Source organism: Leptodactylus fuscus, chromosome 3 (genome assembly GCF_031893055.1).
Source record: "Leptodactylus fuscus isolate aLepFus1 chromosome 3, aLepFus1.hap2, whole genome shotgun sequence".
NCBI lineage: Eukaryota > Metazoa > Chordata > Amphibia > Anura > Leptodactylidae > Leptodactylus > Leptodactylus fuscus.
This window is the reverse complement of record NC_134267.1, coordinates 3,062,738-3,086,264: the sequence shown is the minus strand read 5'-3', so window position 1 is coordinate 3,086,264 and position 23,527 is coordinate 3,062,738. Positions and strand designations below refer to the sequence as shown.

The 23,527-nt window shown below is 43.5% G+C and overlaps 1 protein-coding gene across 1 annotated transcript in view; it reads left to right on the top strand.

Moving 5' to 3' along the window:
• Positions 1 to 1,276: 1,276 nt before the first annotated feature.
• LGALSL (galectin like) overlaps positions 1,277 to 23,527 on the top strand; it is a 38,670-nt gene continuing 16,419 nt past the window's right edge. The window contains exons 1-2 of the mRNA XM_075266473.1: positions 1,277 to 1,495; positions 9,069 to 9,140. Of these exons, the coding sequence (XP_075122574.1) occupies positions 1,463 to 1,495; positions 9,069 to 9,140 (105 nt within the window). The 5' untranslated portion in view covers positions 1,277 to 1,462. The remainder of the gene's footprint in view (positions 1,496 to 9,068; positions 9,141 to 23,527) is intronic.

Genomic DNA, 23,527 nt, shown 5'->3' with positions numbered 1-23,527 from the left:
GCCCAGCCTGGTGTTGTTGCCCTCCTCTTGCCTGGTGTTGTTGCCCTCCTCTTGCCTGGTGTTGTTGCCCTCCTCATGCCTGGTGTTGTTACCCTCCTCTTGCCCAGCCTGGTGTTGTTGCCCCCTCATGCCTGGTGTTGTTGCCCCCCTCATGCCTGGTGTTGTTGCCCTCCTCATGCCTGGTGTTGTTACCCTCCTCATGCCCAGCCTGGTGTTGTTGCCCTCCTCTTGCCTGGTGTTGTTGCCCCCTCATGCCCAGCCTGGTGTTGTTGCCCTCCTCTTGCCTGGTGTTGTTGCCCTCCTCTTGCCTGGTGTTGTTGCCCCCCTCATGCCTGGTGTTGTTGCCCCCTCATGCCTGGTGTTGTTACCCTCCTCATGCCTGGTGTTGTTACCCTCCTCTTGCCCAGCCTGGTGTTGTTGCCCCCTCATGCCTGGTGTTGTTGCCCCCCTCATGCCTGGTGTTGTTGCCCTCCTCATGCCTGGTGTTGTTACCCTCCTCATGCCCAGCCTGGTGTTGTTGCCCTCCTCTTGCCTGGTGTTGTTGCCCCCTCATGCCCAGCCTGGTGTTGTTGCCCTCCTCTTGCCTGGTGTTGTTGCCCTCCTCTTGCCTGGTGTTGTTGCCCCCCTCATGCCTGGTGTTGTTGCCCCCTCATGCCTGGTGTTGTTACCCTCCTCATGCCTGGTGTTGTTACCCTCCTCTTGCCCAGCCTGGTGTTGTTGCCCCCTCATGCCTGGTGTTGTTGCCCCCCTCATGCCTGGTGTTGTTGCCCTCCTCATGCCTGGTGTTGTTACCCTCCTCATGCCCAGCCTGGTGTTGTTGCCCTCCTCTTGCCTGGTGTTGTTGCCCCCTCATGCCCAGCCTGGTGTTGTTGCCCTCCTCTTGCCTGGTGTTGTTGCCCTCCTCTTGCCTGGTGTTGTTGCCCCCCTCATGCCTGGTGTTGTTGCCCCCTCATGCCTGGTGTTGTTACCCTCCTCATGCCTGGTGTTGTTACCCTCCTCTTGCCCAGCCTGGTGTTGTTGCCCCCTCATGCCTGGTGTTGTTGCCCCCCTCATGCCTGGTGTTGTTACCCTCCTCTTGCCCAGCCTGGTGTTGTTGCCCCCTCATGCCTGGTGTTGTTGCCCCCCTCATGCCTGGTGTTGTTACCCTCCTCTTGCCCAGCCTGGTGTTGTTACCCTCCTCATGCCCAGCCTGTATCAGCACACACCGCTCCCTCTCCTGTAGCAGCAGCCACTTGTCCTCCTCTGCCGGCTCCTCCTCCGCCATCACCGCCTCCCTCTTCTCAGCTTTTCCAGTCTGCCAGCTCAGCCTCGGCTTCTTCCTTGTGGTGAGATCCCGAGCGGAGCCAGGCTCAGAGCTGCCCTCAGTCTCCCTGTGCCGCAGCCTTCCTCCTCCTCCTCCTCCTCCTCCTGCCGGGCTCCAGCTGATCCCTCCTGCACCTCTGTACACGGGCTGCTCTGCAAAATGGCGGGGTCCCTGGTAGAAAGGGAAACGATGGTAAGTGACATCTGAGGGGGGCGAAGAACAAGATGGGGGGTGACAGGTATGGACGCGACGTGTAGGGGGTGGGCCCTGCCTGGAGCCTGACGTGCCGGCTACACCGAGCTGTCACCCCGCTCATCTGCTGCCCGAAGCCCTGACAGGACATGTAGGTATGGAGATATGTAACATGTGACATCCAAACCAGAGACCTGACTGAGCATGTATGTATGGAGATATGTGTGTGCAACATGTGACATGTATGTCCAGACCAGGGACCTGTAATCACTGAAGGAATCAGCTATGACTGGACATGTATGTATGGAGATATGTGTATGTATATGTCTTGTGACATCTATGTCCTATTCCTTTACACGGCACATACATCTATCACAGTAAGCCCTGGTTCACACACATGTAACATTGACGTGTTTTCTATCACGCTAACCTATATGTCAGATTTCAGCACAATTTTGCATGTAATATATTCAGTAATATCGTATTTACTATGAGGCCTCGAGCCTGACCGGCGTCCTCGCATGCACTCGCACAATGTGACGGCTTTTATATATTTTATTATTGGAAATTGTAAAGTCATGGCAAGAACAGTTCCCCCTGTCATGAGCGACATCTGTCCCTGTTTGGCCTCATTCACACATTGCTCTTGTGCCGCTGTTTTGGCCCCGATTTGGAGACTAAAGTGGTGACCTGACCACAACTTGTGACTGAGCCCTGTAAATAAGGAGGGGGTGCGCCGAAAGGTTGTAATGGAAAAATTGGCACATTGATGGCATTTATTTACCAACTTTTACCAAATCCTTTGATTTTTCAGATTTTTTTTTTGGTCTCTTCACATTGTACCTGCAGTGTACACCTATCATATACACTGTTTTATATGGGCACCTACATGGGCACCTATGGGCAGCCGATGACACTGGACACTGACATTGTCATTGGCCTCATGGGGAGTAGACGGGGCTTTTCAGGTTCTCTCTTGTTCACCAATTTTCTGGGAAGAAATGCTGCAATGTCTTCTCCTAGAGATTGACATTCAAGCAGTCGTCCTGGTGAGGCAATGCTTGCCAAGATCTTAAAGAAACACAAAATACTTGGGCTCTTCTTCCGGTCTCCGCTGCCTGCAGTTATTTGTCCCAGAACTTTACTATGCTGAGAATGTCGCTTATTTGCTGCTGTTTACAGATCTGCGTCTTTGTCGGCTTCTTCTAGACGTTCTTGTACTTATGGTCAGTGGCAGAATGGCGTTGCAGGGGGATCACACGGTCAGGGAGATTTTGCAGGATTTAGTAAATTTAGAATTTTTAGACAAAATGGATCATACAAAAAAGTGACAGCAATTCCCTGGAGGAGCCCAAATACTTAGAGCAGCTTGGAGAGTGTGAGCGTCCAGAGATTACGTGAATGGTCATTTGGTCGCACGGGGAGTCAGGAGATGTTGAAATTTTATAGCTTGCAAATTGTTAAAGTGCTGCCCTTTAAGTGTGCATTCACGTGGGTGAGATTTGTTGCGGGGATCTTAAAGGGAGTGAGTGCACAGCACTGTCTAGAGGGCAGGGAGAGGGGTGTAAAGATGGCAGGAGGTACCTGTGTGTGTCGTGACCGAAAAATGTAAGTTATTACGCCCCTAGTAGTGTGACCGCTAGTGCCCAGGGGCGGCCTCTTCATGTGCAGTGTCCAGAGCTCTCTGGGCTTAATCTTACCCTCCATCTGATCTGGAGACCACCAGAGCCTTCACGTAGAGAGGGGGGAAGATCTGGGAATACCTAATGCAGAGATCCCAGAAAGGAGCTGCCTCCTGGAGACTTGTGATTGCAGCTCTGAGGGAAATCCTGCACACCCATGCTCATGTCCCAGGCGTCGTTACCCTGCACTCCCAAGGTGCCTTCAAAAGCGTATAAAAGTCCCTGCACACGTTTCAGAACCAACTACATTCGGATGTCTTCAGAACTTTGCAGATTTTCTGCACTCAGTATGGGATATGTGAACACAGGCTTAGGCTTGGTCCACACACTGCAGTCCAGGGCTGTCGAGCCGGAGTCGGGCTAATTTTGGGTGGAACCGGAGTCGGCTTCACAATAAAATGATTAATTATTTTTAATTATATTCTACACATATTAATATTGTATAATTAGATACATTGTTTGTTACTGGCATAGAATCATTAGATTTTTATTAGATTAGAGGAGCTTTACAGCGTCTGTCTGACACATATGGAGGAGTCGGAGTCAGGCTGAAGAAGAATAAGAGGAGTCGGTGGTTTGGCCATGGTGCTGAAATAGCCGGGGTGCTGCCATAAACACTGGGCTGTTGGTAGTTCTTATCCCATCCCCCCATTTGTTGAGTCTGACTCTTTCATAAATGGTGACGGCCATGGTCAGTCAGAAGCAGTAAAAATCCTCTAATTCCCCCCCAAAAAAAAAAATAAAAAAAATCCAGTGATGGAATCCTATGGAAGTAAGTGAGTAATAATTGTATCACTTTATTTAGAAGTTGGAAAGGGTAACTTTTCTCACCCCAAATTAGCCCTGACTACTTGACCCCGACCCATAGCCCTGCACAATAGGCATGAAACGATTTCTTACACATATTTGCCGCTTTAGGCCAGGGCTCCACATTGCTAAAGCGCTGCGTCTTACACTACCTGCAAAGTCTTTGGGTCACTACGTGGATTCTTAGCTTTACTCCAAAGTACATGAGCTGTTGATATGTAAGAAGAAAATCCACTCTCCAGCTCCATAGCTAATGACAGACTTGTATAATCGAGGATTCATTGATACCGGAGCCCCAGGATCTTCTTCCTGTGAGTTATACAAAGCTGTGTAATATTATACAGGAGCACAAGGACAAATTCACATGTGGCAGATCTCTTGCACAGATTTCTGCAGGACAGAAGGTATGCCATACATCTGACCGGGGCTCTCAGTCCTGGAACTTGCACGACCATCACCCCAGGTATGTCTTGGTGTGAAGCCCGTGGATTCCTGCACACCCCATTCAGATGCATTGGACATTTGCCTTGTGTGAATTCACCCTGAAGCAAAGCCAGTTATACTTGTGAGACAGGACAACGCTGCCCTATATACCTGCAGGAATATATTGTGATGGGACTTTTACCAGTCCCTGTTTTCACACGACATGAGACGCCATATTGAGGTAGTTTGGCGTCTGCACCTCCTGTTAATTATACTGTAGTAATTAAATCAGTTTCCCCCCCCCCCCCCGGGCCCTGGATCCCAGAAATACATCAATAATTAAAGTGCTCTGATTAGTACAACAGGGAATGGATTTGCATCATCTGCGGTATCCTATATTCCTATATATGTAAGGAGGCCTCGGACTGGGAGCAGTGTGCAGGGTGCCATAGTACTTGGTGACACCCCAACCCCTACAGACGACAGCTCTTGTTTGTGTCGGTAGAAGGCGCTGGATTTATGGAAGGTTTCCGTCTTTAATACTGTATCCATGCATTATAGTATTAGGGTATGTTCACAGAAATTTGGAGCTGATTTGGCGGTGGATCTAAATTCCGGCTGGTATCGGTCGCCCATTTTTTGCAAATTGAAGCAGCACCGCACGCTTGTTTTTTTCAGGACACTCCTGCTCGGTCTTGCCACGGATTCTGTGGATGTGCATTGTGTGTTATATAATTACTAATACGGTAGAATTAATTTCATGCATAGACTGTGACAGATTTATTTTCATGGGCTTTTATCCTGAATCAGCTTCTGCCTGATCACGACTGTTGGATTCTGGAAGGAGTTGGATTCTGGAAACATAGAGTCGGAGTTGGTGGTTTGGCCTAATGACTCTACAGCTCGGCTGCCGTCATCTCAAGGGTTGGGTTACCATAGCTTAGCTGTGGAGGTGGTCGGCCAGACTCCTGTTTTTTGTATTGAGACAGGGTGTTGGAGTTGATGGTTTTGGCTTGGCCAGCTACAAAGCGTCAAAGAATAATTTTTTGCACCAAATATTCCCTGTATTAAGGGGTTGTCTTGACGGGGTAACCTCCTTAAGGGTGCATTCATGTCATTTAACAGATGCAAATAATGGATGGCCATTCATTTACATAGAGTTTACTTGCTAATCCGGCCACTGACCACGAGGACAAGGGTTCCCTTATCTGAATGAGGGGGCAAATGGAGATTGCACCTCGATGCTCCCTTCATTTACTATTGGGCTGCCAGAGATAGCTGAACGCTGGACTCAATTGTCTTTGACAGTCTTATAGATATAAATGGAGGAGCTGTCCAATCGTTTGGCGGTACAAAAGACTGATAGTCCTGTGATCCGTGCAGGTCCGGTTATTCCCTGTTATTTTGTGAGGACTGTGAAGTGACTGGAATACCCTTTTAGAAAGTAGGCGTACATTTCCGAATCTGTGGACAAGATGTCCAAGAACCAGCAATTCCCAGAAGCCGAGCTCAGAATCTCAGTGGTTGCAAGGTTCATGGAAGCAACGGCGGAATGGGAAGGGGCTCGTAAATACAGTATAGATAAGATACCAGGGTCTGTGAGTAGTATACGGAGGTGGTCACAAGAAGACAGAAAGGTCTATGGCACTTCTTACAGTGTCCTTTAGAGATCAGAGGAATTGTGACCAGCATTCGCCAGGAGATATCGGAGCTCTCTCATGACTTGTTTGAGGGATTTAACGCTTTCTGAATTGAAAGAAGCTTACTGTATAAGCCGGTCAGGGCTGCTCGGCTACGGTCCCACTGTTTAGCCTCAAAGCTATGGGCAGATCAGCACCTCTATGGATGCCGTGTTCTCTCCGCAGCCTGAGGAAACATGGCAGAGTAAGTCACGGCCGCTGCTATGGATAGCGCCATTGTGTATCTGATCCTACAGTATGGCGGCTTCTCTTGTCATAGAGATATTTCGGCGCATGTTCCTACACGTCTTCCATATGGTATTGTATTATTATACCTGACAACTTTCAAAGGACCCAAAGGGCTCATCACACGGGCACAGAGGGGGCAGATTTTGGCGCTGAATCCTCCAGAAAATCCGCCCGCTCACAATAGAGGACTGTGCAGATCACTAGCGCTCTTTTTTCCGTGAGTGGTTTTCCTAGTCCGTGAGCGAGCTGCCCTTTCTTCAGCTCGTGGCGTACGCCTCGGGCCAGCACCCTCCGGACTAGGCCCATTCATTTGGGCCTACTCTGGAGTGGGAAGCCGCGACAGTCGCTGCAGGCGCATTTTGGTCCTATTCTGACGTGGCTTCCCGCGCCAAAATCAGGACCAAAATACACGGTCCCTAGCCCCGTGTGAACGGGGCCAAAGAATAACAAAATCCATGATACTTGTAGCACGCCATGTCAAATTTATTTATAATAAGGAAAGCCTCTAACCCTGCCCGTGTCTGCACTCTAGTGAGGTGCAGAGGCGACTCTATCAACTGACCAACATGACTGAGAGCTGACAGATTGCTAAAAGCTGTCTCTATATAGTTAAACCCCTGCTTTACACTGCTAACCCCTCCCCTAAACAGGTCGCCCTCTTCCTTTTAAGCCGTCGCTATAATATAATCACCCCAGGTGTGATAACATAGGTCATAGTGTCCGCCTAAAATCGCTGGATGAAAAGGTCCTACATGTGCAAACTTTTCATCTGGAGCTTTCACTTAAAAACAATGGACACAACCGACTGATCTCGTTATAGTCAATGGGGTCCATCAGGCTCCGGTCATGTCTGCAATTTTAGATCAGAACAACAGACATTCAGTGTGAACCTATCATAAGATGCACCGTTACAGTATGCAAACTGTGCAGCCTCTGTAAAGTCGCTGAGGCCTTGGCCTAGACCTTGTTATATAGGGGGCTGTGCAGACATTGCTGGATTGGGGATGTTGTAGAGCACTGGGTCTGACGCCTGCCACGCAATTCATTTCTATATGGAGGACGCCGCCATGTTCAGCACCTGCCGAGGTCACCAGGACTGAGATTTCACAAAGCCTCGTCCCAAGGATAAGTTATCAATCTCTATATACAAAATCCTCCTTGTCTGAACCCCAGTGCAATACATATAACAGTGGTGTAATGATGTCATACTCTATGAATGATGTCATACTCTATGAGGGCGGCCATTATTACATAGGCTACATGTCCATATACAAACGGAATCTCCTCTTCAGTCCAGGCTATGATGTGATTCATCCTGATGTCACAATCAATTTGCTGAATGAAATCGGCTTATGTCCTATAGAGCGAACTGTCAGGAGACGAAAACCGTGTCCGAGGTTCTGCGGCGGTTACAGCTGCTTCTATAGACGCTAAATGGATTAGTGAACCGTCTTATGAAATATGGCACAAATCTCTTTTATAGAATTGACATTCGCTATTCGGAGAGTTCCCTCAGTGACCACCAGTGCACATACAATTCATAGTCCTTTATTTGGCCTATGTGTCAGGACCTGCACAAATGTTCCGTTCCAAATGACGGGTGCACTCACCGCCGGGCGCCCTCTGTTACTGCCCAGGATCTGAAAACCCTTTAGATGCTGCAGACAATGGCAGCATTTAAATGGTATTGGAGGTAGGGAGCACCCAATGGAGGGCATTGGCACCCCTGCGATCGTATGGGGCAGATTCTGTTATGTGGGAGCCTCATAAAGACCCCCTAGGGTCTGCCTTCAGTGTAACCCTAACCCTAAAATAAGTTATAACTGTAAAATATTAATTTCCCCATGTGAAAATATCTAGTTAATACAATTAAAGAAATATACATAATAGGTATTTTGCATTGCAAAAATTCACAAATATAATTGAGATGAGGCTCGGGGTCATGAGGATAGTCCTTGGAGACTCCACTGCAACAGAGAGTAAAGTCCTGCATGGAATACATTCTCTGCCGGTTACAGTATAAAAGCGGTGCAAACCTGGTGGACATCCAGCAGACACCATTATAGTCTATAGGGTCCAACATATTTTTAGCGGACGGGCTTGTCATTGTTCAGGTTCTGTGGTGGAGCAGGATGACAGATAGCGCGGGTGTGAACTGAGCCTGACAAAGATTTTATATCCACTCCCCAGGTCTCCTCAGGTCAGTTTTTGTGTTTAATGCTTTTCCATAGATCCGCAGTTATAAAATCTCATCCACTTTGCTGCTATTTTAGATGCTGCCGATTTTATGCTCCCAAATCCAGATGGAAATCCTGCAGCATATCCAGTACATGTGAACCTAGCCTAAGAAAATTGCTGTAAAAGAGTGTGCGGCGTACGTCTTGCTTTTCTCCCTGCTGCAAAGCGGCTCCTGATTTGTTCTTGCGTTCTAAGCTTTCACTTACAAGTTCCAGTGACATTTCTCTTACAGAGCGCTCGGGATCCCAGTGTACGACATAGTGTCACTTACTTTCTTCAGGGATCAGATTGCAAGTGCTGTAATCTACTGGAACAGGTGCAAAGGTGGCGATGCCGCTTATCATTCCTGGAGCCGGTCTCCAAGGCGAGCATAATATTGAAGGTCAAACAGGAAAAAAATGCAAGCACCTTTATGTCTTTGCTGTGTGCAGGCTGGATAATATTGACTATTCTACTAGATATAGATTATAAATATATCATATGATCTCTTTGCAGCAGCTGGACAGCAGACGCTTAAGCAGTCCGTTAGGGTCACCGGTACAAGCCGAAGTTTTCTTTCCACGACTGGTAAGTCAATGTTGTTTTATATAATAATTGTCCTTACATAAGATATCCATCATATAGATCAGAACAATGAACAATGTTTGTCAATTACATTCGGTAATTATGATATTTATTTACATAGTATAGCCCCACCTGGTGGTCGCACTGTATAGCAATGTGCACGTCCATCTAATGAGCTAAGGTGCACAATGTGGGGCCCCGACCTTCAAGTCACTTATATGTCTCAAAATTTGTGACAAAGGCAGCAGCATGCACCAGACACTGAGTGGCTCGGGCTCAGGATGGTAAATCTGCCGGTGCTTATAGTAATGACTCACTGGACTAAATGCAAAGTAAATTGTGAGCGTGCTAAGATCAGAAGAATATGTAATGCAGCATGAATCCCGTACATGGGGAGACAAATTACATTCTGCAAATCTGCATTTACTTCAAAAACAGGTTATGGTTTATTATTAAAAAAATAATATACTTTTGTGTTGCCTATGGCAGATACAGAGAGTTCACCTGCTATAGTGCAAATTGGAAATTGTAATACAGAACATATTGCTATAGTGTGTTGTGTCCTGAAATGTGAGGGTAAGATGTAGAAACCGAGTATATAGCACACTGTAATGAATAAAGGGAGCCTGTCAGCAGGAGAAGGGGTATCAGAATGATCCCTACCCGCTGCCCCCTCCCCCGTTACTGAGGGACATCTCCCACTTAGTTGTGGCTGTGACTTCTGATTTCTCTTGCATGCGGGTTTTTTCTACTCTCTGTGTACATGGGCACATTACGTACGCACTACGCACATTCATTGATGTCAAGGATCAGCTTTATGTATATACATCAGCTCAACCTGTCCAAACCAAATATCCTGCCTAAAGTCTACGTCCATCTTTGCAGCCATGTTATTCTCACATCAATGCATCTAAAATAAACCATAATGCAACATTGCAAATAATATAGATTAAAAATCTCTTACTTCTCTGTGTATACAGCTCCTAGGCAGAGCTGCAGTATGTGACGTCGTAGTCGTAGTCTCCAAACATCCCCGTCCAGTCGGATCCTGTAGTCATAATCCACCTCTCCTTCCCCTTCTTTTTCTTGTTAATATATATATATGTGTGTGTGTATGTATATATCCCATCCTATCCTATTAATATGTTTGTTCCTCAATCACGCAAAAACGGCTGAACGGATTTACATAGATTGGAACCCCGATTAGAACATAGGCTACTTTTTATCCCGGTAAATGACGTCACTACACGACCGCAGTGAAGGAATTTAGGTTCACACAACATTAAAGGACCTGTGATGACGTAATCACAGGTCCTTGAGCCATTCTCAGATAGGATCATGCTAGGCAGTGGGCGGAGCTACATGCTATTTTGTGGGAGGAGCTATATAGAATGAAGCTGGACAGTGTAAAAGCTGAAGAAAATGGAGTCTTGTAGAAGATCAGGAAACTACAGAACATGCAGGCTGTGTGTGCGCAAGAGGAGTATATCGGGTGTAGGGTTTCAGTGAGTACAACGGGGAATGTGTTGTTCTGCCTCTGATGGGGGAGGGGGGAGAACTTTGGCACATTTCAGCAACATCCATTCAGCCCTTTGTAACACAGAAGCTGCTCAGACAGTCACATAACAAAACCCCTGTACTCACAATTGCCCGATGTAGCAGAGTTTAGGCAGCGCTGTAGCACACCTCTATAGGCTCTCCGTATACAAACATGTACATACAGCTGGGTATCCTACACGTATGCAGCGATGTAGCAGAGCCAAGACGTGGGAGCAGGCTTATCGAACTGTGGCACATCTCAGCAACATCCATTCAGCCCTTTTTAACACAGAAGCTGCTCAGACACTGACACAAGAACACCCCTATAATCCAAATGGCCAGATGTAGCAGAGCTTAGGCAGCGCTGTAGCACAGCTGAGTACGCTCTCCATATGCAGAGATGTACATACAACTGAGTATGCTGCGCATATGCAGAGATGTAGCAGAGCCGAGACGTGGGAGCAGGCGGATCATCCACAACAGCAATTGGCTAAATATAAGCGGCTCAGCGCCAACACCAACCTGCAGAGGAAGTCGTGTGAATATGCTAGTATATATATATATATATATATATATATATATATATACTGAATATTATATATCCATTAAGTTATCAAAGATGGAAAAGGCAGAAGGGTTTGTGACTTTAGCATCCGACTACGCAAGGCTTCTTTGTAGTCTCTAACTATAGAAACATCTGAGAATACATAAGATACAAAACCATATGGGATCTTTACTACAGACCATGTGAACAAATGCTGCATTTTTTATTATTATTTTTTATGCATTGAAACAAAAAAACTTATTTTAGTGGTTTACATAGTCCGTAAGGAGACCTGAGCATTTATTTTGTTTATCTAACTCCGTTCAGCCATTCCATAGATATAAGCCCTGTTAGTGTTGATACAAATTAGGATGCACTAGCCAAGTGGGCGGTAACACTGCATGACATACAACACACAGAGACCCCCAGAGAAACCCCAGTGTTCCCGCCCACTTGACCAGTATATCCTAATTGGCATCAACACTAAAAGGGCTTATATCTTTGGAATAGCTGAACAGATCTGGATAAACAGGGTGACAGCGCCGATCAGATGATGGATGTCATTGAGCTTTTGGTGACGTGTCTTCTTTAAGGTGTGTTTAAAGGGATATTTTTGCTCTGATCTCGGTGTTGGTAATTATACTGTGTGTAAATGGGGACAATTATGGGATCCAGAAAATGATTCAACTGCTGCAAATACTCCCTGTGATGATCGGCGTCACCGCTACAGCTTTCTATAGTAAGAAATAGCTGCCATCTTGGTATAGACTCCAGTGAGTATATACATCCAGGTAAGGGGTGTCAGAGTTCACGACCTCGTCCTATAGGGTCAGTGTTACCTATTATTACAGGACTGGATCCTATAACACCTACACACAGGCCGCAGCGTCTCTACATCTATGTGCTCGTAAAAAGATGAAACCTTCAGTAGCAGAAGATGTAGATGTATAATTATACCTGTACACTGATCATTATACCGCGCGCTGGTTATTCCGGAATAGCCCCTGTAATCAGTATATACATAGCGCACTGCCCTCCTATAGTGACAGGACTCTGTGTACCTTCCTATACTACACTCTGATGCATCAGGATCTGTTTGTCACCCTAAAAGCTTGTTCACACTTGTGGTTTAATAGGATAAGAATTGGTGTAACTGATACCCCAGAGCCCGAACATTGCAGAGTCCACCAACATGAGGCTCTATAACCCCCAACATGATCCCTGTACTGTGACATCACTGTGTGTATTATCCTGTACTGTGACATCACTGTGTGTATTATCCTGTACTGTGACATCACTGTGTGTATTATCCTGTACTGTGACATCACTGTGTGTATTATCCTGTACTGTGACATCACTGTGTGTATTATCCCTGTACTGTGACATCACTGTGTGTATTATCCCTGTACTGTGACATCACTGTGTGTATTATCCTGTACTGTGACATCACTGTGTGTATTATCCTGTACTGTGACATCACTGTGTGTATTATCCTGTACTGTGACAGCACTGTGTGTATTATCCTGTACTGTGACATCACTGTGTGTATTATCCTGTACTGTGACATCACTGTGTGTATTATCCCTGTACTGTGACATCACTGTGTGTATTATCCCTGTACTGTGACATCACTGTGTGTATTATCCTGTACTGTGACATCACTGTGTGTATTATCCTGTACTGTGACATCACTGTGTGTATTATCTCTGTACTGTGACATCACTGTGTGTATTATCCTGTACTGTGACATCACTGTGTGTATTATCCCTGTACTGTGACATCACTGTGTGTATTATCCTGTACTGTGACATCACTGTGTGTATTATCCTGTACTGTGACATCACTGTGTGTATTATCCTGTACTGTGACATCACTGTGTGTATTATCCTGTACTGTGACATCACTGTGTGTATTATCCCTGTACTGTGACATCACTGTGTGTATTATCCCTGTACTGTGACATCACTGTGTGTATTATCCTGTACTGTGACATCACTGTGTGTATTATCCTGTACTGTGACATCACTGTGTGTATTATCTCTGTACTGTGACATCACTGTGTGTATTATCCTGTACTGTGACATCACTGTGTGTATTATCCCTGTACTGTGACATCACTGTGTGTATTATCCTGTACTGTGACATCACTGTGTGTATTATCCTGTACTGTGACATCACTGTGTGTATTATCCTGTACTGTGACAGCACTGTGTGTATTGTCCTGTACTGTGACATCACTGTGTGTATTATCTCTGTATTGTGACATCACTGTGTGTATTATCTCTGTACTGTGACATCACTGTGTGTATTATCTCTGTATTGTGACATCACTGTGTGTATTATCTCTGTACTGTGACATCACTGTGTGTATTATCCTGTACTGTGACATCACTGTGTGTATTATCTCTGTACTGTGACATCACTGTGTGTATTATCCTGTACTGTGACATCACTGTGTGTATTATCCTGTACTGTGACATCACTGTGTGTATTATCCTGTACTGTGACATCACTGTGTGTATTATCCTGTACTGTGACATCACTGTGTGTATTATCCTGTACTGTGACATCACTGTGTGTATTATCCTGTACTGTGACATCACTGTGTGTATTATCCCTGTACTGTGACATCACTGTGTGTATTATCCTGTACTGTGACATCACTGTGTGTATTATCTCTGTACTGTGACATCACTGTGTGTATTATCTCTGTACTGTGACATCACTGTGTGTATTATCCCTGTACTGTGACATCACTGTGTGTATTATCCTGTACTGTGACATCACTGTGTGTATTATCTCTGTACTGTGACATCACTGTGTGTATTATCCTGTACTGTGACATCACTGTGTGTATTATCCTGTACTGTGACATCACTGTGTGTATTATCTCTGTACTGTGACATCACTGTGTGTATTATCCTGTACTGTGACATCACTGTGTGTATTATCTCTGTACTGTGACATCACTGTGTGTATTATCCCTGTACTGTGACATCACTGTGTGTATTATCCTGTACTGTGACATCACTGTGTGTATTATCTCTGTACTGTGACATCACTGTGTGTATTATCCTGTACTGTGACATCACTGTGTGTATTATCTCTGTACTGTGACATCACTGTGTGTATTATCCTGTACTGTGACATCACTGTGTGTATTATCCTGTACTGTGACATCACTGTGTGTATTATCTCTGTACTGTGACATCACTGTGTGTATTATCCTGTACTGTGACATCACTGTGTGTATTATCTCTGTACTGTGACATCACTGTGTGTATTATCCCTGTACTGTGACATCACTGTGTGTATTATCCTGTACTGTGACATCACTGTGTGTATTATCCTGTACTGTGACATCACTGTGTGTATTATCCTGTACTGTGACAGCACTGTGTGTATTGTCCTGTACTGTGACATCACTGTGTGTATTATCCTGTACTGTGACATCACTGTGTGTATTATCTCTGTATTGTGACATCACTGTGTGTATTATCTCTGTACTGTGACATCACTGTGTGTATTATCCTGTACTGTGACATCACTGTGTGTATTATCCTGTACTGTGACATCACTGTGTGTATTATCTCTGTACTGTGACATCACTGTGTGTATTATCCTGTACTGTGACATCACTGTGTGTATTATCCCTGTACTGTGACATCATTGTGTGTATTATCCTGTACTGTGACATCACTGTGTGTATTATCCTGTACTGTGACATCACTGTGTGTATTATCTCTGTACTGTGACATCACTGTGTGTATTATCCTGTACTGTGACATCACTGTATGTATTATCCTGTACTGTGACATCACTGTGTGTATTATCTCTGTACTGTGACATCACTGTGTGTATTATCCTGTACTGTGACATCACTGTGTGTATTATCCTGTACTGTGACATCACTGTGTGTATTATCCTGTACTGTGACATCACTGTGTGTATTATCTCTGTACTGTGACATCACTGTGTGTATTATCTCTGTACTGTGACATCACTGTGTGTATTATCCTGTACTGTGACATCACTGTGTGTATTATCCTGTACTGTGACATCACTGTGTGTATTATCCTGTACTGTGACATCACTGTGTGTATTATCCCTGTACTGTGACATCACTGTGTGTATTATCCTGTACTGTGACAGCACTGTGTGTATTGTCCTGTACTGTGACATCACTGTGTGTATTATCCTGTACTGTGACATCACTGTGTGTATTATCTCTGTACTGTGACATCACTGTGTGTATTATCCTGTACTGTGACATCACTGTGTGTATTATCTCTGTACTGTGACATCACTGTGTGTATTATCCTGTACTGTGACATCACTGTGTGTATTATCCTGTACTGTGACATCACTGTGTGTATTATCCTGTACTGTGACATCACTGTGTGTATTATCTCTGTACTGTGACATCACTGTGTGTATTATCCTGTACTGTGACATCACTGTGTGTATTATCCTGTACTGTGACATCACTGTGTGTATTATCCTGTACTGTGACATCACTGTGTGTATTATCCTGTACTGTGACATCACTGTGTGTATTATCCTGTACTGTGACATCACTGTGTGTATTATCCTGTACTGTGACATCACTGTGTGTATTATCTCTGTACTGTGACATCACTGTGTGTATTATCTCTGTACTGTGACATCACTGTGTGTATTATCCTGTACTGTGACATCACTGTGTGTATTATCCTGTACTGTGACATCACTGTGTGTATTATCCTGTACTGTGACATCACTGTGTGTATTATCCCTGTACTGTGACATCACTGTGTGTATTATCCTGTACTGTGACATCACTGTGTGTATTATCTCTGTACTGTGACATCACTGTGTGTATTATCTCTGTACTGTGACATCACTGTGTGTATTATCCTGTACTGTGACATCACTGTGTGTATTATCTCTGTACTGTGACATCACTGTGTGTATTATCCTGTACTGTGACATCACTGTGTGTATTATCCTGTACTGTGACATCACTGTGTGTATTATCTCTGTACTGTGACATCACTGTGTGTATTATCCTGTACTGTGACATCACTGTGTGTATTATCCTGTACTGTGACATCACTGTGTGTATTATCTCTGTACTGTGACATCACTGTGTGTATTATCCTGTACTGTGACATCACTGTGTGTATTATCCTGTACTGTGACATCACTGTGTGTATTATCCTGTACTGTGACATCACTGTGTGTATTATCCCTGTACTGTGACATCACTGTGTGTATTATCCTGTACTGTGACATCACTGTGTGTATTATCCTGTACTGTGACATCACTGTGTGTATTATCCTGTACTGTGACATCACTGTGTGTATTATCCTGTACTGTGACATCACTGTGTGTATTATCCTGTACTGTGACATCACTGTGTGTATTATCTCTGTACTGTGACATCACTGTGTGTATTATCCTGTACTGTGACATCACTGTGTGTATTATCCTGTACTGTGACATCACTGTGTGTATTATCCTGTACTGTGACATCACTGTGTGTATTATCTCTGTACTGTGACATCACTGTGTGTATTATCCTGTACTGTGACATCACTGTGTGTATTATCCTGTACTGTGACATCACTGTGTGTATTATCCTGTACTGTGACATCACTGTGTGTATTATCCTGTACTGTGACATCACTGTGTGTATTATCCTGTACTGTGACATCACTGTGTGTATTATCCTGTACTGTGACATCACTGTGTGTATTATCCTGTACTGTGACATCACTGTGTGTATTATCCTGTACTGTGACATCACTGTGTGTATTATCCTGTACTGTGACATCACTGTGTGTATTATCTCTGTACTGTGACATCACTGTGTGTATTATCCTGTACTGTGACATCACTGTGTGTATTATCTCTGTACTGTGACATCACTGTGTGTATTATCCTGTACTGTGACATCACTGTGTGTATTATCCTGTACTGTGACATCACTGTGTGTATTATCCTGTACTGTGACATCACTGTGTGTATTATCCTGTACTGTGACATCACTGTGTGTATTATCCTGTACTGTGACATCACTGTGTGTATTATCCTTACTGTGACATCACTGTGTGTAATATCTATGTACTGTGACATCACTGTGTGTATTATCCCTGTACTGTGACATCACTTCTGTGTGTATTATCTCTGTACTGTGACATCACTGTGTGTATTATCCTGTACTGTGACATCACTGTGTGTATTATCTGTACTGATCACTTGTATTATCTGTACTGTGACATCACTGTGTGTATATCCTTACTTCCTGTACTGTGTGACATCACTGGTGTCATCCTGTACTGTGATCCTGGTGTATCCTGTACTGTGACATCACTGTGTGTATTATCCTGTACTGTGACATCACTGTGTGTATTATCCTGTACTGTGACATCACTGTGTGTATTCTGTATCTGATACTGTGTACTATCTGACATCTGTGTGTATTATCCTGTACGTGACATCACTGTGTGTATTATCTGTATGTGACATCACTGTACTGTGACATCTGTACTGTGACATCACTATTCTCTGTACTGTGACATCACTGTGTGTATTATCCTTCTGTTACACACTGTGTATATCACTGTGTGACTATCACTTCTGTGTATTATCCTGTACTGTGACATCACTGTGTGTATTATCCTTGACATCACTGTGACTATCACTTGTAGTGACATACTTATCCTGTACTGTGACATCACTGTGTGTATTATCCTGTACTGTGACATCACTGTGTTATCCTGTACTGACACTGTTTATCTGTACTGTGACATCACTGTGTGTATTATCCTGTACTGTGACATCACTGTGTGTATATCTATCCTGTACTGTGACATCACTGTGTGTATTATCCCTGTACTGTGACATCACTGTGTGTATTATCCTTGTGACATCACTGTGTACATCACGTACTGTGACATCTGTGTATTATCCTGTACTGTGACATCACTGTGCTGTAATTTGTGTGTATTATCCTGTACTGTGACATCACTGTGTGTATTATCCTGTACACGAGCGACCATACAAACCAGCCCCTCTTACATCACTGTGTAAACCTGTGACTGTGACATCACTGTGTGTTATTCTGTACTGACTCACTGTGTGTATATCCTGTACTTAATCACTTGTATATCTGTACGAATCCTGTGTGTATATCCTGTACTGTGACATCACTGTGTGTATTATCTACTGTGACACACTGTGTTTTGTCTGTACATCACTGTGTGTATTATCTCTGTTATCTGTGACATCACTGTGTGAATTCTACTGTGACACCACTGTGTGATTACCTTACTACATCACTGTTCCTCGCATCCATGACTGACCACTGCTCTACTGTATCCTGTGATTGTGACATCACTGTGTGTATTATCCTGTACTGTGACATCACTGTGTGTATTATCTCTGTACTGTGACATCACTGTGTGTATTATCCTGTACTGTGACATCACTGTGTGTATTATCCTGTACTGTGACATCACTGTGTGTATTATCCCTGTACTGTGACATCACTGTGTGTATTATCCTGTACTGTATCACTGTGTGTTGACATCACTGTGTGTATTATCCTGTTGTTACTGTGACATCACTGTGTGTATTATCCTGTACTGTGACATCACTGTGTGTATTATCTCTGTACTGTGACATCACTGTGTGTATTATCCTGTACTGTGACATCACTGTGTGTATTATCTCTGTACTGTGACATCACTGTGTGTATTATCCTGTACTGTGACATCACTGTGTGTATTATCCTGTACTGTGACATCACTGTGTGTATTATCCTGTACTGTGACATCACTGTGTGTATTATCCTGTACTGTGACATCACTGTGTGTATTATCCTGTACTGTGACATCACTGTGTGTATTATCCTGTACTGTGACATCACTGTGTGTATTATCCTGTACTGTGACATCACTGTGTGTATTATCCTGTACTGTGACATCACTGTGTGTATTATCTCTGTACTGTGACATCACTGTGTGTATTATCCTGTACTGTGACATCACTGTGTGTATTATCCTGTACTGTGACATCACTGTGTGTATTATCTCTGTACTGTGACATCACTGTGTGTATTATCCTGTACTGTGACATCACTGTGTGTATTATCTCTGTACTGTGACATCACTGTGTGTATTATCTCTGTACTGTGACATCACTGTGTGTATTATCCTGTACTGTGACATCACTGTGTGTATTATCCTGTACTGTGACATCACTGTGTGTATTATCCTGTACTGTGACATCACTGTGTGTATTATCTCTGTACTGTGACATCACTGTGTGTATTATCCTGTACTGTGACATCACTGTGTGTATTATCCTGTACTGTGACATCACTGTGTGTATTATCCTGTACTGTGACATCACTGTGTGTATTATCCCTGTACTGTGACATCACTGTGTGTATTATCCTGTACTGTGACATCACTGTGTGTATTATCCTGTACTGTGACATCACTGTGTGTATTATCCTGTACTGTGACATCACTGTGTGTATTATCTCTGTACTGTGACATCACTGTGTGTATTATCCTGTACTGTGACATCACTGTGTGTATTATCTCTGTACTGTGACATCACTGTGTGTATTATCCTGTACTGTGACATCACTGTGTGTATTATCCTGTACTGTGACATCACTGTGTGTATTATCCTGTACTGTGACATCACTGTGTGTATTATCTCTGTACTGTGACATCACTGTGTGTATTATCCTGTACTGTGACATCACTGTGTGTATTATCCTGTACTGTGACATCACTGTGTGTATTATCCTGTACTGTGACATCACTGTGTGTATTATCCTGTACTGTGACATCACTGTGTGTATTATCCCTGTACTGTGACATCACTGTGTGTATTATCCTGTACTGTGACATCACTGTGTGTATTATCCTGTACTGTGACATCACTGTGTGTATTATCCTGTACTGTGACATCACTGTGTGTATTATCTCTGTACTGTGACATCACTGTGTGTATTATCCTGTACTGTGACATCACTGTGTGTATTATCCTGTACTGTGACATCACTGTGTGTATTATCCTGTACTGTGACATCACTGTGTGTATTATCCCTGTACTGTGACATCACTGTGTGTATTATCTCTGTACATCACTGTGTGTATTATCCTGTACTGTGACATCACTGTGTGTATTATCCTGTACTGTGACATCACTGTGTGTATTATCTCTGTACTGTGACATCACTGTGTGTATTATCCTGTACTGTGACATCACTGTGTGTATTATCCCTGTACTGTGACATCACTGTGTGTATTATCCCTGTACTGTGACATCACTGTGTGTATTATCCTGTACTGTGACATCACTGTGTGTATTATCCCTGTACTGTGACATCACTGTGTGTATTATCTCTGTACTGTGACATCACTGTGTGTATTATCTCTGTACTGTGACATCACTGTGTGTATTATCCTGTACTGTGACATCACTGTGTGTATTATCCTGTACTGTGAAATCACTGTGTGTATTATCCTGTACTGTGACATCACTGTGTGTATTATCCTGTACTGTGACATCACTGTGTGTATTATCCTGTACTGTGACATCACTGTGTGTATTATCCTGTACTGTGACATCACTGTGTGTATTATCCTGTACTGTGACATCACTGTGTGTATTATCCTGTACTGTGACATCACTGTGTGTATTATCCCTGTACTGTGACATCACTGTGTGTATTATCCCTGTACTGTGACATCACTGTGTGTATTATCTCTGTACTGTGACATCACTGTGTGTATTATCCTGTACTGTGACATCACTGTGTGTATTATCCTGTACTGTGACATCACTGTGTGTATTATCTCTGTACTGTGACATCACTGTGTGTATTATCCCTGTACTGTGACATCACTGTGTGTATTATCTCTGTACTGTGACATCAATGTGTGTATTATCTCTGTACTGTGACATCACTGTGTGTATTATCCCTGTACTGTGACATCACTGTGTGTATTATCTCTGTACTGTGACATCACTGTGTGTATTATCCCTGTACTGTGACATCACTGTGTGTATTATCCTGTACTGTGACATCACTGTGTGTATTATCCCTGTACTGTGACATCACTGTGTGTATTATCCTGTACTGTGACATCACTGTGTGTATTATCCTGTACTGTGATATCACTGTGTGTATTATCTCTGTACTGTGACATCACTGTGTGTATTATCCTGTACTGTGACATCACTGTGTGTATTATCCATGTACTGTGACATCACTGTGTGTATTATCCTGTACTGTGACATCACTGTGTGTATTATCCTGTACTGTGACATCACTGTGTGTATTATCCTGTACTGTGACATCACTGTGTGTATTATCTCTGTACTGTGACATCACTGTGTGTATTATCCTGTACTGTGACATCACTGTGTGTATTATCCTGTACTGTGACATCACTGTGTGTATTATCCTGTACTGTGACATCACTGTGTGTATTATCTCTGTACTGTGACATCACTGTGTGTATTATCTCTGTACTGTGACATCACTGTGTGTATTATCTCTGTACTGTGACATCACTGTGTGTATTATCTCTGTACTGTGACATCACTGTGTGTATTATCTCTGTACTGTGACATCACTGTGTGTATTATCCTGTACTGTGACATCACTGTGTGTATTATCCTGTACTGTGACATCACTGTGTGTATTATCCTGTACTGTGACATCACTGTGTGTATTATCCTGTACTGTGACATCACTGTGTGTATTATCTCTGTACTGTGACATCACTGTGTGTATTACCCTGTACTGTGACATCACTGTGTGTATTATCCTGTACTGTGACATCACTGTGTGTATTATCCTGTACTGTGACATCACTGTGTGTATTATCTCTGTACTGTGACATCACTGTGTGTATTATCTCTGTACTGTGACATCACTGTGTGTATTATCTCTGTACTGTGACATCACTGTGTGTATTATCTCTGTACTGTGACATCACTGTGTGTATTATCCTGTACTGTGACATCACTGTGTGTATTATCCTGTACTGTGACATCACTGTGTGTATTATCCTGTACTGTGACATCACTGTGTGTATTATCTCTGTACTGTGACATCACTGTGTGTATTATCCTGTACTGTGACATCACTGTGTGTATTATCTCTGTACTGTGACATCACTGTGTGTATTATCTCTGTACTGTGACATCACTGTGTGTATTATTCCTGTACTGTGACATCACTGTGTGTATTATCCTGTACTGTGACATCACTGTGTGTATTATCCCTGTACTGTGACATCACTGTGTGTATTATCCTGTACTGTGACATCACTGTGTGTATTATCTCTGTACTGTGACATCACTGTGTGTATTATCCTGTACTGTGACATCACTGTGTGTATTATCTCTGTACTGTGACATCACTGTGTGTATTATCCCTGTACTGTGACATCACTGTGTGTATTATCCTGTACTGTTACATCACTGTGTGTATTATCCATGTACTGTGACATCACTGTGTGTATTATCTCTGTACTGTGACATCACTGTGTGTATTATCCTGTACTGTGACATCACTGTGTGTATTATCCTGTACTGTGACATCACTGTGTGTATTATCCTGTACTGTGACATCACTGTGTGTATTATCCTGTACTGTGACATCACTGTGTGTATTATCCTGTACTGTGACATCACTGTGTGTATTATCCTGTACTGTGACATCACTGTGTGTATTATCCTGTACTGTGACATCACTGTGTGTATTATCCTGTACTGTGACATCACTGTGTGTTTTATCCTGTACTGTGACATCACTGTGTGTATTATCCTGTACTGTGACATCACTGTGTGTATTATCCTGTACTGTGACATCACTGTGTGTATTATCTCTGTACTGTGACATCACTGTGTGTATTATCCTGTACTGTGACATCACTGTGTGTATTATCCCTGTACTGTGACATCACTGTGTGTATTATCTCTGTACTGTGACATCACTGTGTGCATTATCCCTGTACTGTGACATCACTGTGTGTATTATCCTGTACTGTGACATCACTGTGAGTATTATCCCTGTACTGTGACATCACTGTGTGTATTATCCTGTACTGTGACATCACTGTGTGTATTATCCCTGTACTGTGACATCACTGTGAGTATTATCCTGTACTGTGACATCACTGTGTGTATTATCTCTGTACTGTGACATCACTGTGTGTATTATCCTGTACTGTGACATCACTGTGTGTATTATCCCTGTACTGTGACATCACTGTGTGTATTATCCTGTAC